This window comes from Brassica napus, chromosome A1, assembly GCF_020379485.1.
Source record: "Brassica napus cultivar Da-Ae chromosome A1, Da-Ae, whole genome shotgun sequence".
Taxonomy (NCBI): domain Eukaryota; kingdom Viridiplantae; phylum Streptophyta; class Magnoliopsida; order Brassicales; family Brassicaceae; genus Brassica; species Brassica napus.
Window position 1 is genome coordinate 12,404,543 of NC_063434.1, and position 17,773 is coordinate 12,422,315.

Below are 17,773 nucleotides of genomic sequence, written 5' to 3' on the forward strand. Positions count from 1 at the left end.
TCTTCATTACTAATTGTTTTCGACATAAATGAGAAAATTATTCTAACTTTGCTACTTTATGTTTTATTAAGAAGGATTTTTAATGTTAAAATCTCTCCACTAAGTTTATTTTGGCTAAAAACCTCCAAACTAATTATTTAACAGAAAAAACACAAACTAACTTTATTTAATTAATTAAACCCTTTGTCTACAGTGTCGGTCAAAAATATCACCACTAACGCTAAATCTTTAGTTTAGAGATTTTTTACATTTATTAAACATAATTGAGAGGTTTTACCATTAAATATTGTTTTAAAATCAACACTATATTTTTGTAAATTGAAATGCAAAAATCAGAAATATAATAAAAATTATGTATTTACCATTAATGATCTAAAAATCCAAAATATAGAAATATGTAAAAATATAAAAATATTATAACTTAGCTAAAATTAGTAACTTAAATTTTCCAAATTAGCATTTTAAAATTTTACTCAAATAGATGAGTATGATTTTTTTTAAAATCAACAATATATGTGTATAAATTTAAAATTTTAAAAACCAAAAATATAATAAAAATTATGTATTTACCATTAAAGACCTAAAAATCCATAAATAAAAAATATGTAAGAATAGAAAAACATAATAACATTATTTAAAGATCAATAACTTAAATTTTCAAAATTTTCAATCATGCAAAGGAGTGTATATCCGATTACTGAATATTGGGAAAATACCACGAAACTGTTTCGCTACTTTTGGGATAAAGGCGAAGCCTATATGGTTGGCACTGCTCCTTCAGTTAGGATTAGCTTCAATTCCGTCCTTTGGGATTAAAGTTTTTTTTTGCTGTAGTCCTCTGTTTTGATAAATTTTATTACATTTTTTTTGGTTTTTACATTTATAATTTATAGAAATATAATCATGATTTAAAAAAAACCATACTCATATATTTACAGAATTTTTAAAATTTTAAATTTTAAAATTTTAAAAATTAATTTTATTATAGTTTGAATTTCTTTTTGGATTTCTTAAATCAATAATGGTAAAACCCCTCAACTATGTTTAGTTAGTGTAAAACTTCATAAACTAAATATTTACCGGTAGTATTGATAATTTTGACCAGCACTATCGACAGAAGGTTTAATCCATTAAATAAAATTAGTTTGAGAATTTTCCCGCTAAATACTTAGTTTGAGAGTTTCTCTACAAAACAACTTAGTTGAGAGGTTTTAACGTTAAAAATCTTATTAAAAAACGGACAAGATAGTGAGATAAGTTTGTAAAGAAAAGATTTATTGCATACCTATATTACCACACGATCTAGAATAGAAAATATTATTTTTCTCTGAAGTTGAAGATAGAGCAACAATTAAGATCAACTTGTAGGAGTAAAGAAGATGTTGTCAATGTAGTTAATGTTACTGTATATATATACTGAGTTAAAAAAAGTTTTTATGTTAAAGGGTGCTAATTTAGGGTTCCAATTTTTTTAAAAAGCGGTTACGAAATTAACATCTATTTTGAAGAACTTAACTTTTTAATTTTATTTTTCGGTTTTCAGTTCTGTAAACAATAGTCTAGTAATTAACATTGGGGTTTCACAAAATTGCAACAGCAGGAGGGAATAAATGTACCTAACATTATTATTTTTTAAATAGTAACAGTCTGTTACTTCCATGTTATTATAGGCAATGTTTTATAAATTGTGAAAAGTATGAGTACTTTAAATATGTTCAATATATAAGATTCTGAAAAATTATGCTCTTTGTTATTCTAGAAGATACGTGTCGTTTGAGAAGTAGACTTTTCAAATGATAATTTTAGTGTCCCTTATATCATAAAATTGACAAATCTGACAGTTAATTTTTTTTTTTTGAAAACTTAAAATACTGATAAAAACACACATACTATAATTTAGCGAACCTAACGTTGTTGGTTGTTCGTAGAGCAAATGCTCGTGTGAAAAATCGTATGGTGAAAGCATAACTGAAAGTTTTACAGAAGATTCAGATCAGAGAAGCTGTTGGCATTTATATATTGTTTGTTTTTTCTTCTTGACAGTATCATCTCTACTTTTGGGGTTATAACATTTGGAGAGAAGTACAAATACACCTCGTAGCTTTTGGTATTGCATTGACAGGTGCATTGATAATCTGGCAATCTTACCATGCATGAATCGTTATAGTTATGATTGTTTTTTAAATTTTTAATCTTTTCTCCCTATTGAACTTGGTTGCTGCAATGAGTTTCATGCTTAATTTTGTTGAAATTAACTAAATCTGTTAATACGATTATCATGATGGTTTGAATAAAGATTATATTTTTTTTTAACTTTTGACGATAATGCATTTTTATTTGTTTATGTTCTATACGATTTTGATTACAGAAACATATTAGCATGACTATTGACTGCTCATCAAGTTATTAGTAATCTCTATAAACATTGTTTTTATATGACGCCCAAAAATTATGTATTTACCTTATGAAGCTTGTAAATATAGTTACGGATTCCGTAGTCACTCAAAAAGGGATACGATTCTTTAAAGTCCACAGTGTTGAAATGTTCAAAGACCAAGCTAGGTGTTCTTGACTGTTCATCTCTGACAATATCAAGGAGCTTAACAATGTTAATTTGGTTCACTACAAAGGTTCTGTAGTATCTTGATCTCTCTATCTCTATCTAAACTAATACACACATTGTTGTTGTTTTACTAAACTTATCACCTTCTTCATTTTAATGGGTTTGAGGGTCTTGAAAATGCAGCGCTGGTTCGTGTTGATGTTCTTGCCTTAGAACACTTCGCTGTATTTTCCTCGACCAGCTTTCCTCACAACCTCATAATCATCTTGATGACTTTGAAAGCATAGAAAGAGCGACATTCTTGAATTAGGTATATGTAAATACATGGCCGGATCTGAGAATTTGGAAGCTTGAAACATTTTTTAAAACTTCTAAAAATTTGGGGGGGGGGGGGGGGGGGGGGGGGGGGGGGGGGGGGGGGAGTCAATGTTTGGGGGCTTAAATCTATGCAAAAAACCTGTAAAAATTTTAGGGCCGAGGCCAATGTTTCATTTCGGCTGTCCCCAGATCCGGCCCTGTGTAAATACCATGTAGGAGCTTTACTGATATCACCTCTGTCTTTGCTTAGCTCCCAACCTATCGTATCAAAAAAGAAATATGTTTTCTCTCCACAACATTAGAACTCCCTAGAGAAGGAGGGGTGTTCTAAAAATTGTTTCCGTCTTATTGTAACAGTTTCTGCAGAGGCTTATCGCAAGGCTGAAGACATAGCTCGGTCTCTATAAGCCTCCATCATCCCAAGATAGTACCGTAGACTTAGATGTGTATGACTTTAAAAGGAGACGGAAGAGGAAAACGACAAACTTTTCATCAAGAAACAGCATGTCACTCATAAGCTCTCTTCCAGTGGCGGAGGTAGAGCTTGGGGAGGGGGTCAACTGACCCCTATGAATTTTTGAAAACAAAACTTTACTTGTGTTTCAAAATAAAAATTGGTACACTATAGTAAATTTAGCTTATTGACCCCATTAATATTTTCTGAAAAACAAGTTGAACCCATGATTTTTTTTTTTTTAAAACAGTTGAACCCATGAATCTTTTGACAACTGAAAATATGATTATTTTTTTTTTAAACTAACGTTTTCCTCTTTTGGCTACTGTCCCTTTTTCTAATAAAAAGATTCCATCTAAATTTTCTTTTTTTCCTACTTCAAAGTTCAAACCTTGTAATATTTTATAGTATACCATTTTTTTCTTCTCATTTAAGCTTGTAAATATTTTAAATATTAAATATTAAGTTATATAACATATTAATCAATATTTAAAATCTAATTTATATCCCCTAAACTATATTTGCGAATTGATTTTGTCACATGTCATCTCTACAATCATTTTTACAGAAACAATGATGACATAGCTAAGAAAATTGATGACATGGCTTATAGTTAATATGACATGGACAATCACATTTATTACTGACATATATTTTTGGAAACTTTTATAGAATATGGCAATAACTAATACTTTACATTTAATGTTGATTTATATTTTTGGTAAACTTCTTAAAATATGGTAATAATTCGTAAATCATCAGTAAAATAAATATATTGAAATATGCATTATAAATTTCGAAATACATTATTTAATTGTATTTTTATAATTATTCAATTTTTATTACTAATATTTTCAAAATTTTCTACATCTTTTTAAAATATTAATAAATTATTAATCGTAATTTCATTAGTTTCTTTTAGATATCTACATATTTTATAAATATTATTTAGTTATAATTTTTAATAACTATACAATTTATATGATTTTTTAGTAATTTTATACAAGTTTATTTAATACATTTAACCAAAATAAATAGATAAAAATTTTATCTAAGATTTGAATTTTAAATATATTACATATATATATTATTAAATATAATTTAAAATAAATAAAATTATTTTATTTCTTAATTTTATGCTTAAATAATAAACTTTATATTAAATATTAGTCAAAAATAATAAAATATATAATATTAATAAATTTCATTTTAAATATAATTTAACTTTTAAAAAATTTATCACTGCACATGGAATAGGGAAACACCTAGTTTAAAATTTAAATAATATTGACCTCTATAGATATTGTGGCTGGCTCCGCCACTGCTCTCCTCTGTTCTTCACAGTATTTGCCTCCCAAAAACGAAGGAGGGCGTCAGCACCATCAGCGAGCTACAGCCAGTCTTCAAATGAGATAGTGGGAGATGGGAAGTCTCCGTCGTTGTTGGATGTGATTCAACAGGAATCAAATGGGAGTAGTAGTTAGATAGAGCGAAGTCATGGTCCCTATTTATAGGATCAAATTTGTGGGAGTGGAAAGGAGGGGGCAAGTGAAAATTAAATGTCACGAAGTGGGATGGGCCGGATGGCTGGCTTGAAGGACATAACGGTGAGGTTTAATTACCTGGTTTGAATGGTGAAGAGAAGCGTTACAGAGGAAGTTTCGTAACAATGGAGAGCTAGGGCATGCGAGAGGACAAAGATGCTGATAGTCAAGCAATCTTCAACCCAACTACAAAACACTATTTTAGTGTAATTTTTACACCAAATCTTCTCCAATGAAACAGTAAAAATCACACTATTTTAGTGCAACACTATAATTTGATACCAAATTTGGTGTGACACTATTCACCACACTAAAATACTACTCATCCCACTAAAACATTATTCACTTATTTTATTACTAAAACATACAATTAAATAAATGATAAATAAAAAACTTAATACATATAATTTTATAAAATAGTTTTAGTGTGAAGTTTAGTGTTATGGTCGGAGAAAACCTTGGTTTTAGTGTTGAACTTACACTAAAATAGTGTAGTTTTAACATTAAAATAGTATTAGTGGTTGGAGATGCCTTTAGAGAGAGCTGTTGATGGGCTAAATAGTTTAGTTACCGGTTAAAGCTTAATTTAATAACCCAAAGTATTGAAGGTCCAGTTTCAGATGCGTATGATTGTTAATAAAATCATAGACCCTTTTTAAAGTGATTATGTGGCAGCATTTACCCTCTGCTCAATGCTGAAGTAGCTCAAAGAAAAGAGATAAAAATCTGTTTTATTATTATATACATAGATATATATAGATTATAGAAAAAATGAGTTTGAGTTGGAAATGATCTTAGGACTTCAAAGAAGTTGTCGTAGTGGATAAATTGTTACCGGGCTTTTTTTCTTAGCTCGCAGTAAGTCTAGGCATTTTAACATGGACCCGAAAATTCGGAACCGAACCAAAAATTTATAAGTAACTTTTGGGTCTAAATTTTTTTTACCCGAAAGAACCGGAACCAATGTTTTTAAACCCGACCCGGACACTGAACCGGACGACTTACCGGGTCGCTGGATCATTGGGTCAACCACGGGTGAACCGCGGGTTAATAAATGAATTAATTTTATTATATAATAATAAATTAGCTATGAAAATAAATATATAAAAACTAAAGTTTAATAGTTTCTAAATATTTTTAAAAACATAAAATAATAGTTTGGATATATATACTTTATGTTTAAAAAGTATTTAAGAAATACTTAACTTTAGTTTTTATATTTTTATTTTCATTTGACATGAAAAATAAAATAAAAATAGTTTAGACTATTTAAAATTTTCTTGAACAAAGTAAGAGTTATGACATCTAAAAAAATTAAGATATAAAACGCACAAATATTTAAATATCTAATTTAAATAATAAATTAACTTCAAATTCAAAATAAACTAAAAGTAAAAGAACATTGTAATAAATTGTCAATAACATAAATAAACTAACACCAAATCACATCAACTAATTTTGGTTTTCTTTATCATCGTCCACTTCATTTTTTTAGGTGGCATAGTGAAAAATCTTCATCTAAATCTAAAAATTACAAATATAAAACTGAAAAAGGAAAACCTAACCTTTTTTTTTGTCAGCATCTAACTTTTTAATTGAAAAGTTAGAATATAAAACATAATCTAAAAACTAAAAAAGAGTAAAAGTTGTTTATTGGTTCAACCGACGGTTCAACCGGTAACGGGTTTCGGGGTTTAATGGGTTTTTGCGGGTTTTTATTGTTTATTGCGGGTTTTTAAATATTGGGTTTTTCATAAAACCCAAACCGGATTTTTCTGGGTCACCGGGTTTACCGGTTCAACCGCGGGTCTGGGTCGGGTTTCAAAACACTGACCGGAACCGAAAGGAACCGACCCGAATAGACCGAAACCCTATAAGAACCGACCCGAATAGACCCAACCCGATATGAACCGATTTGTACCCGACTTAAAACATGTATATCTAAAACTATGATTTTTTTTGTGTTCTATTTTATATATATTATTTTATGATTTAGTTAAAATATCTTTTGTTAACAACATTTTTTAATTATTTTGTAATTTTTTTAAAGTAATATGAAGCTTTAAAATATAAAATTTAGAGTTTAAAAATATTTTATTTTAATTATTAATAGTTTCATTTAAGTTATTTTGCAAAATTTTAGATATATATATGACAAATATCGACTAAATTTGATGGAGTTGGATATGGTAGGTCCTTTTCAGATCCTAAATACCCGAACCCGATCCAGATCCGATATGGACTCGAAAAATTACAGATATTTTATAGGTATTTTAATTATAGATCCGAACCGATCTGGACCCGAAAAACCCGACCCGAACCCGATCTGAAAATTTCTAAGTACCTATTGAGTCTAAATATTTTGGAACAGAAAGATCCGGATCTGAAAAGAACTGATCCGAACCCGAATCTCGCGGCAACCAAGATTGCCTCAGCATCGCTACTCTTGTGAACAGTTCATCGTTATCGATGTTTGGAGATTAGTATTTGTAGTGAAGTCATTTATCTTTTTTGTCTTTGGCAGCGTTTTACATTTATTTTGATTTTTACTTTTCTGCTACTAAATTCTCTCTATGTAAACTCTGCAAAAAAAGCGAATATTCGCTAATAAATATTCAGATGTCTGCCAAAAAAATACAAAAACCTAAAACCGAAATAGTCTGAAATAGTTCCTTTATGGATAAATGTGGAAGAAAAAAGAGAGACCATGCAAGCCAGGCTACATAAACTCAGAGGATCAGACCTTTTATTGAAAAATTACTTTTATTTTAAATTTACTTAATACGAAAACAAACTCATGTGTTCACAGCTTGCAGTACTTGTTGAACCAGACAGCAGTGTTGAGAAAGCTTTCATAATCCGTCTGCGGTCTGCATAATAAACAATCACAAGATGCAAATCATGCTTTCAAAACTCAAAACTTTCTCTCAGAGATGCCTTCTTTAGCTATGATGAACAATTAGAAAAATGGCAGCTTTTTTTTTTTACCTGTCTAGGGGATGATTGTCATTGGGGAAGACAAGAACTTTAACCTCAACTCCTTTCTCTTTTAACGCCCTCATGTACTAATACAAATCAAAGAATATTTGAATTACACAACATTACCAATGAGTTTGGATCTGCAAACTTAAACACGTTGCAAAGAGTGATCTTACTTGAAGTCCATTTGAAATGGGAACACGAAGATCCATAGCTCCCAAGATAAACAAAGTTGGTGTTTTCACCTACAGAAAGTGAAAAATACAAAAGAAGAATCATTAGATGTCTTCAAACTCATAGGAAGTGGGTGTTTTTCTGACCTTTGAGATGTGTGAAATAGGAGACACTTGATGAAACCGAGACATATCTTCAGGTGAGGGGGCTTCTGTATAGTGTTTCTTGTCACCATAGGCATGAAAGAAACCCCAGTCAGGTGTATCTGTAATCCCAACCAATGATGCAATGTTGCATACAGGATTTCTCACAGCTGCTGCCACAAATTTATCTGGCGCCTATAGCAAAATTTTTGGTATAAGTTTGATGACGATTTATGTTCCAGTGCCATCACTTCAGAGGTGAGTGAGATGCATTACCTGGCCAATCAAGTGTGTGGCCAGAAACCCACCATGAGAGCCACCTAGCACGGTTACTCTAGACGGGTCTGCAAGTCCCATTTCAATGGCATGGTCTACAGCAGAGAGCACATCGTTCACATCCTGTATCAGGTAAGCTAACAGATTAAGAAGAAGATTGCAAGTCAGGAGAAAGAATGACACTAGAGACGCGTATATAATAAAACACCTGTGATCCAACGTTTCCAGATAGAGACTGCAAAGCTTCTTTCCCAAATCCCAACGAGCCCCTTTAGTTCAAATAGCTTAAGTTAAAAACTCCATAAAGGTTCTTGATGAAGTAGTGGAAAATGGAGCTTTATGTGAACCTGTAATTATTTTTTTTTTTTTTTGAAAGAATGTTAAATTCATATTCAAAAAAGCCTTTTACATCAAGTGTGAACCTTTGTACATATGACTACTCTAAAGGTCACTTTGGATCACTGTAAACTATAAGAAGATTCATATTCTTGTAGCAAACCAAAATTGCATTATACCCTCCAATTTCTTCCCACCTTTCCCTCTCATTAGGCTAAATTTATTCCTTACTCCTTTCTCAATCAACTTCTTCAAACTCAATAAAGGGATGGCCTTCTCCCCATGTCTAATCTTATTTCTCTCCCGCCACAATGTATGAATGGAAGCTTGTAAGGAGTACCTGATGCAGAACTGAGCTTTATTCTCCATGTTTCGAGCAGTAATCAGCCTCACAATATCATCCCATTGGACAGTATAGTCAGAACATAGAATCCCTTTTACTAGATGTTCCCAGATCTGTGAAGTGAAAGAACATTCAAAAAAGAGATGATTCCTTGACTCATCCAAGCTCCTACATAAAACACACATCTGATCCACTCCCCTGCTCCATCTTGATATTCTATCCATAGTAGTCAGTCTGTCTTGTATAGCCAGCCAAGTCAGAAACGCAAACTTTGGTGTTGCTTGTGAGAACCAAACTCCCGGAGCCCATGAGCACTGCAACCCGTCTTCTCTTAGCAACAACCAAGTTTCTTGGGTAGAAAACTTGTCTTTATACCCCGACTTCATCCTCCACATGCTAACATCCTCTTCTTCATTCAGCTTATCTCTTAACTCCAATAATTCAGTTTCAATATTATTCAAAATCACCATTCTATGCCTTCTTCTTCTCCTACTACTTTTCACTGCATCCTCCACCGTAGCTTCTCTTTTAATCCCCAAATCGATGAATCCCCGCTCTCCCAAGATATCAAACAAAACGCCCTTGTCTGACCATTTATCAAACCAAAAAGAGGTTTTACAGCCATTTCCCACTTCTCTTCTATAGAAGCCCTTTGCAACTTCCCGAGACTTCAACATTTTCCTCCACATCCATGAACCCGCTTGAGTATTCATTTTTATTTCCCAGAAGCTCCTCCCCTTGAGTAAATTCTCCTTTAACCATTTCCCCCACAGCGACTCACCAGATAACATCCTCCAAATAAGTTTCAGCCCAAAAATCTGATTAACCTCTTTCAAACTTCTAATACCTAGACCGCCTTCATTTTTCAACTTACAAATCTCTGTCCAAGATATTTTTGCTCCTGTGGAACGTAGCTCAGGCCCTGTCCACAAGAAAGCAGCACATATCTGTTCAACCTCCTTCATACATCTGCTAGGAAGCCGGAAGACTGCTGCCCAGAAATTAACCATACTCATAAGCACTGCTTTAATCAGCTGTAGACGACCCGCGTATGACAGATATCTGCACGTCCAGGAGCTAATTCTACCTCTGATCCTCTCCACTAGAGGCATGTAATCATGACTTCTCATCCCTTTTGTCATTAGAGGCAAACCCAAGTATCGAACAGGTAGAGTACCTTGCGCAAGAGGGAAATTGGAGAGTATATTCCTCTTCTCTTCTTCGGCTACACCAGCCATATAAATGGTTGATTTCTCAATGCTAATACTCAGACCCGACCACACTTCAAACTCTGCAAACACAGCCAAAGCACCTTCCACCGACTTCTTTGAACCCTCAACAAAGACCATCAGATCATCAGCGAAACAAAGATGTGTAAGTGATAAAGTTTTACAGCCCGGATGAAACTCGAACTTCTTCTCTCTCGCCCCTTTGTTTATCTTATGAGACAAGATGTTCATGCACAAAACAAACAAATAGGGAGATAGAGAACATCCCTGCCTCAGACCTCTAGTACTCTGAAAGTAACCTGCTAGTTCTCCATTTACCTGAACAGAGAATGAGGGTGATGTGATACATAACTTGATCCAGTGGATGAACTTTTCAGGAACTCCAATCACTGTCAAACTCTTCAACACAAAATCCCACTGAACCGAATCAAATGCCTTAGAAATATCTATTTTCATCACTCCTCGCGGCGATATAGTATCACTGTGATAGCCCTTTACTAACTCCGAAGCAAGCAATACGTTTTCCATCAATAATCTTCCTTCTACAAACGCAGATTGATTTTCCAGAACAAGTCGAGGAAGAATCAGCTTCAGGCGGTTTGCTAGTATCTTAGATACTACTTTGTACATCACATTGCAGCAGGCAATTGGGCGAAAATCTCTCATTTCCAGTGAGTCTTCCTTCTTCGGGATAAGAGCGAGTATGGTGGAATTGACACCTTTAGGGAGAAAACCAAAACGAAAGACTGATTGTATTGCCACGACAAAATCATTTCCAATGATAGGCCATGCTGTTTTGAAGAATTCACTTGAATACCCATCCGGCCCTGGGGATTTATTTGCTGGCATAGCAAATAAAACCTTCTTAATCTCCTCTTCAGAAACGTCTGCCATCAACATGTTACAATCAGCTGAGGTGCAACGAAAATCAATCAACTCCTCCAATTCTTCCTCTGTTGCACCCTGATAATTTGTAGGCTTGAAATTAAGAAAATCAGAAAAGAACCTCTCCGCCTCAATCTTGATTTCAGCCTGAGTTGCAGCAATGCTTCCATCCAAACGTCTTATCTCTCGAATGTTATTCTGAGCTTGACGAGCTTTTATAGCATTATGAAAAGTTCTATTGTTTTGGTCTCCCACCTCAAGCCAATGCAGCTTAGCTCGCTGCTTCAGAAACTCTTCCTCCAAACCCGCAACATAAGACCATCTTTCATACGCATCAGCCTCATCCTGAACAGAACTTGCGCTTGGGTTAAGCAGGGTCTCTTGTTGTTTTACACATAATACTTCAAACGCCTCCTTAGTTCTCTTAGTAAGATTTCCAAGCTTTTCCTTACTAAGCTCTCTTATAACCGGCTTCAGATGCTTTAGCTTCTTCGAGAATCGAAACATTGCCGAAGTTGAGTGAAACAAGCGCTCTGTGTTATCCCAATACGCCTGAACCTTAGGAAGAAATTGCTGAAGTCGTCCAATCACATTCACATATTTAAAAGGTCTCCTAATGCTCTCTTGGGACGGTAGAACCTGAATTTTACACCGTAAGTGGTCAGAGCAACCCCCAGCCTCAAACACCGAGTATGCCGTAGTGAATCTCTGCTGAGCCACATCATTTATCAATACCCTGTCCAGCTTCTTGCATATAACACCTTCATCTCTCTTATTGCACCAAGTGAACAGGGGCCCCTGATAGCCCATATCAGAGAAATTACAATGGAGAACTGCCCTTTGAAAATCTCTCATTCCACTAGGGGTACTTCCCAAACCTGAGACTGTCGAACTTTCCTCCACTTCAAGTATCTCATTAAAGTCACCCATAGCTAACCATGCCTTATCTTTAAAGAGAGGAGAATTTTTATGATGACAAAGATCCTCCCATAACTCCTTTCTTTCCTCCACCTGGTTACTCGCATAGATGAAAGTACAAAAGAATTCATCTTCCCCCTGTAGCTTTACTGAACAAGTAATCATCTGATCCGTCTTATACACCGGTGTCACACACACTGTTTCTCTCCAAACTAACCAAATCCTCCCTCCTTGACTACATTCATAGTTCATCATATGCGACCACCCACAAAACACTGAATTTAGAATCCCCTCTGCCTTCTTTTCCTTAACTCTTGTTTCTAACACACAGCCAAACTGCATCCCCACACTACTAATCCACTCTCTTACAACGGAATGTTTCAAATGTTTGTTAAATCCGCGCACATTCCAGAAGAAGCTCGTCATTTTAAAGATTTCTACGCGAAGACCTCTTACTCTTAACAGGATTTGCACCCTGAGCTTTGGTCTTCTGCAGTCTCCTCATCCCTTTTTTAGCCCCTGACTTTTCCTTCTCCTTCTCTTGATTAGATAGAATATTATCCTCCAATAAATCACTTTCTAGCTCCTCCATCTGTTCCACCCCTTCAGTTGTATCCTCCATATCAAGTTTCTCTTCCTGTATCTCTCCCTCCTCAGTATCCAAGCTCAAAATCGAAAACTTTGAGGCAGATATCTGAATATCGTCATTTTTCTCAAGCGTTGCGCTTCTCCCAACTCTACCAGGCGAGACATCTAACCATACACATTCTGTACTCTGTCTCCCTATACTCTCTACTGATTTCTCCCCTACTTCCCTACTTCCTGAATTTTGACTCTGCGTACTTCCCACCAACTTTCCTTCATTACCATTGCGAATCATCTCAGCACTACCTGGACCGTTTACTGCCTCCTCCTCCTCATCCAAAGTAACTAATGCTATCTCCTTCATCTTTGTTTTTGACCCCGACTCCACTTCTTTCTTATCTTCCTTCTTTCCCTTAGCACAAACCCGCTCAACATGACCCCATTTCTCACATAGATTGCATCTCGATGGCAACCATGGGTAGTAATACTCTACTGTGAACTCCTTTCCCTCTTTTATGAATGTGATTTCCTTTGGCAGTGTCCTTGAAACATCTACGTTCACGAAAACTTTTGCAACCTCAAAAGTTTCACAAGCAAGAGTCTCTGGATGTAACTTGACTGGAACACCAACCGGGCTCGTAACGAAACTCAATGCCTCCCATGAGAACATGTGAAGAGGAACTTTGCTCAGATGAACCCACATTGGAATAGCAGCTTCTTCCTGCTTCTCTTCCTCTGCCCTAGGCGACCATTTCTTCACCACCATTGGCACACCCGCAATATTCCACATTCCTCTACGCAGAATCTTCTCACGAGCTTTTGGATTTGAAACTCGAAATCTCATAGTTATGGCATCCACATCATACACATCTACCTTCATCAAAGTATCTCCATACCTCCAGATCTTATTCACCACCATATGAACTTTCGCAATATGAGGAGCGATATCGAGAAACTTCCCCACTATGAAATCTTCCCAAAGCGGAGTTGTAACCTGAAGAGCATTCTTCGGAATCTCCACCGTATGCTTCCCTTCTTTCATCAGAACCTCCACATCTACCTTCTTCAAACACTTCCTCTCCATAGCCACCGATACCCAACTTACATCTCGTTTCTTCTCCCCAATCTCCAAATTCGATACATCCCGAGCACCAACGTCTTTCCCATTCCCTTCGATCGTGTTGTCTTTCACCGGAAGATCCGATTGATCCGGCGGCGGAGCCGAATCCATCAAGAAACCCAGATCGCAAATCGCTCTCAGAATCGCCTAGAAAGTCGCCTTACTCAAAACGCAGCGTTTTTCTAAACTTCAAAAACCCAGATTGAGGAGGCTGTATCCGATTGAGGAGAGATAGGCCAAAGTCTTGGAGAAGCTGCATGTTGCAACTGAATGAGGGCCTCCATGGATAACAACAACTAATGGATCACATTTCCCATGCTCCTTAGGCTTTGAAGACGATACATATATAGCTTCAATAGGCTTTTTGGCGCCTGCCAGGTGGAGATCATTGGGAAACAAAATCAGAATTGATCATCTTTTTGTAAAGCAAGATAAGTGTTGAAGTACCTTCGGTAAGACATTCAGAGACATTACTGACTGGAACTTTTAGAATTTTAAATTGAAGAGATGAAAGTCCTAACATGACCTGCCGCAGTAGATAATGAATACAGGAAAGTTTAAGATCATTTGTATTAAGATGATTTGGCAAATACTATGATTTTTACCTTGTCAGAGCATTTAAATATTGGTTTTTGGATATTTGACCACTGCCATGAAGGCTTCCCAGCTGGATCAAGAACTTTCTTTCCATACTTAATTTCAGGAACACTCACTGGACTGCTAGACACTACTCAGAAAACAAGAAAAGGAAATAGAATGGTTCTTCAAGCCTGGTGTGTGTTTAAGTTCAATGTGTTATGGTCACAGTTAGGAACTGAGATAAGAGCTTGCTCAAAGATTTTACCGGCAACTATATCGTCACCATTTAGCGCAAGAATGCTCCACGAATAATCTGAATCATTAGGGCTGACTCTTGACAGTTCACCACTATAATTCCCCAAGTTTAAATATTTAATCATCAGTACAGCGCAGCAGAAGAAGATGAATAGTATTGTATTCATCAGTTACCTAAGTAAATTTAGGTTGAGTATTACTCTAAAACTGCGCCAGTAAGAAGACAACATAATAGTATGTCCATCCGACAGCCACGGATCAGTCAGAAGGTCGGTGCCATAGAGCCCAGGGAAAGAACCATCGTCAGGACAGTTCACAACTTGAACCTGCAATTAAAAGATATATTATTAGTATGAGATTTTTAGTTTGATTACCATCTGAAGACATGTACTTTTTTTTTTTGTGTAGAGAGATGTGTAAGTTTCTAAGAAACAAAAAGAAGAAAGTTTGAAGGAAGCGAGACACAAAGTCCTTATACTCTTACCACATCAACAATATCTATTGACTCACTAAGTTTCCCATCACTTGGCCATTTAATCTTGTGAAGTGACTCGGCTACCCAATGGGCCCCGATATCAGCAGCTGTCTTTGCGGATAAAAACACAAGAAACTTTCCATCTTTGCTGTAAAGAGAAGAAAAAAAGGAAGATTGCACATCAGCACTGCTAACATGTATTAAGATGGCTCGGGTTATAAACAGAGTAAGAAGGAGAACACATGGTTTTAGTAAACACATAATTTCAAAATACGAGGAAAGAGTTTCATAAGATGTTAAACCTGAACCGTGGGGAATAACCACTGCTTATGCTCTTAGTCAAATTATGAAGAGGGAATGCTTCGTCAGCATCATCTCTGGAACACAAGTAAAGACAAACTGTTATTAAACTATGAATAATCAAGTTGTCTTCTTGTGAGTTATAGAAGCAAAATACTCACTTTGGTTCTTTGATTCTAACTGCATATATGGCACATGGTCTGTTGGAGCAGTACTTAATACCAAGCTTTCTTTTATCTCCTAACCATCCCACAAAAACTAAATACTGAGCTGAATCTTTACTGTTTGGACTCCAAACAACCTGTCCAACACTTATCGATCTTGGAACTCCTTTGATATGCTCAACCTCACCACTGTTAACAGAAAAACAGAGACAATGATCAAAAGATGTAAAGAACAATCAGTAAAAGACAACATTTACCTTTCAACGTTGATAACAAAGAGGGCAGGCTGCTTCTTTCCGGCATATGCTTCTCCCCATTCCTCTTCCCAATCTCCTTGACCTTCCCAGCTACCAATATCCATTTTGTCCAAAGAATTGTTTTTCTTGTAACAACCTAGATGGTCAAATGTAGGCTTGGTGCGAGATGGTTCCTCAGCGACATAAGCAACAAGAGTCTCATCTGAGTTCCAAGATATCCCTTCAAACCTGCATCAATTCATACATACACAAGCCCTACTGAATGGTCCTACATCTCTCCAAGAACAACATGTCTTTTAAAACAAAGTGTAGTAGTACCATCCGTCAACGTATACAGAGCCATGAACTTTCTGTGGAATGTGAAACTCCTTGTCTAGCTGAGACGAACTCCATATCTCAAACTTTGTAGGAGATTCCTTCTCTGGAGGATTACGGATCACAAGGAGCTTCAGACCAGATGGAGACGGGACAAAAGCTGATGCGCCAGTCACGTCGGTGGGAAACGGCGCCCAGTGAAAGTTTACAGGTTGGTTGCTTTCTTTTGAGATATGACCAGATAACATAAACTTCCTCCTTTTATTAGCCAAAAGGTTTGCTTGGCTCATGGCAACCATTGCTTGGGGACCTGCATTATAAAAACATTTTGCAGATCTTTAGATAAAAGACTTTTCATTACAAGTCCAAAGCTCCCAGAGTTGGAGATATAAAAGTAATTAATTACCAGAACAAGAGTTGAAAATCCAAGCTTTGTCAATGCTGGGAATACTCATGAAGTCTTTAAGTAACTTTGACTGTGTGGCATACTCTTCCTCAGAAGAATCCATCTGTGGCTTACAAATCTTCGACTCCAAGCTTTGAAACTGCAACAAGTCAAACCCATATAATCTCTAATGGTTGCAAAAGAAAGAGATTCCAGTAACAAAACACCATTTGCTTCAAATCAGTTTTGGATCCAAGTATGAAACTGAAAACAATCAAATAGAATAAACCCAACACAGCAACACAAACGCAAAAAGACAGGACTGAGGGAGAAATAGAAAAAGAAAGAAGACGAAGAGCTTACCAAGATGGCGAAAGCGGAAGTCAAATCCCAAATTGGCGGAGCAAGTAATTGGGTGAGACGTGAGAGTAAATAAACAACAAACAAATTACAAATCTTTCGAGTCGTCACGTCGATTCAATTTTCCCACAGTTTCCTAATCTAGAGATATCAGAGCTCCCCCACATAGCCATACAATTTATATAATAATATTATAACGAATCATGATAATACATTTGCCAGTAAAGTGTCTGATGGATTTGTCAGAATATATTTTTGAGATACTGCTTGTCTTTCTCATTTATTTTAATTTTAAAATATTCTCTCAGCTCAAGCGGGGAATGATTTTTATATATTTTCAACCTGCCGGAGTTTATCGGTTATAGGGGTATTCCGGCGCTACGCGCCGGATTCGGACGTTGTTTTGTCTTTTAGTTCAATTTGTTTCATTTTCATTTGTTAGTTGTTAGTCCAATTAATCGACATAGAATTATGAGTTCTTGAGAGTTCTGACCTAATAATGGATTTTTTGAGTACATGTCAGGAGATTTCAGGCCTCGAGTCCTTAACTTTCGAAGTTATGTCAATGTATTTTTGACTCCTGCTGAATGAAAATGTTAAAAGTTTTTAGTAACGTGGGTGATGCATTTTATTGGTTTATGTTGGTACGTACAGGGGATTCGTTTTTATTTTATTTTTTAAGTTTATTGGTTTATGCCAAAAGGAAAGTTGATGATAGGAGTTAGTACATGAGGAAGTTATAATGAATTTCAAAAGTATAGCAAACAATAATTTTCTTAAAAAAATATTCATGATAGAATAAATGTAAATTTAGAT

At 35.5% G+C, this 17,773-nt stretch overlaps 1 protein-coding gene across 2 annotated transcripts; it reads right to left on the reverse strand.

The window, feature by feature from the left end:
- Positions 1–7,535: 7,535 nt before the first annotated feature.
- On the reverse strand, positions 7,536–17,231 carry LOC106437908 (acylamino-acid-releasing enzyme). 2 transcript variants are annotated; one of them, XM_048775784.1, is made up of 19 exons: positions 16,961–17,225; positions 16,619–16,757; positions 16,216–16,522; positions 15,898–16,125; positions 15,638–15,829; positions 15,479–15,553; positions 15,186–15,324; positions 14,876–15,027; positions 14,712–14,794; positions 14,473–14,594; positions 14,315–14,393; positions 14,067–14,238; positions 8,799–8,807; positions 8,660–8,720; positions 8,452–8,574; positions 8,179–8,370; positions 8,035–8,103; positions 7,868–7,944; positions 7,536–7,749 (listed from the first exon to the last, which is right to left on the reverse strand). In XM_048775784.1, the coding sequence occupies exons 2-19, from the start codon at positions 16,719–16,721 to the stop codon at positions 7,683–7,685; spliced, it is 2,250 nt and encodes a 749-aa protein (XP_048631741.1). In that variant the 5' UTR covers positions 16,722–16,757; positions 16,961–17,225; the 3' UTR covers positions 7,536–7,682. The 2 variants fall into 2 exon arrangements, 1 of the variants encoding a protein (XP_048631741.1); XR_007338117.1 differs by lacking the exon at positions 7,536–7,749 and having other exon boundaries at positions 8,179–8,297; positions 16,961–17,231.
- Positions 17,232–17,773: the final 542 nt, after the last annotated feature.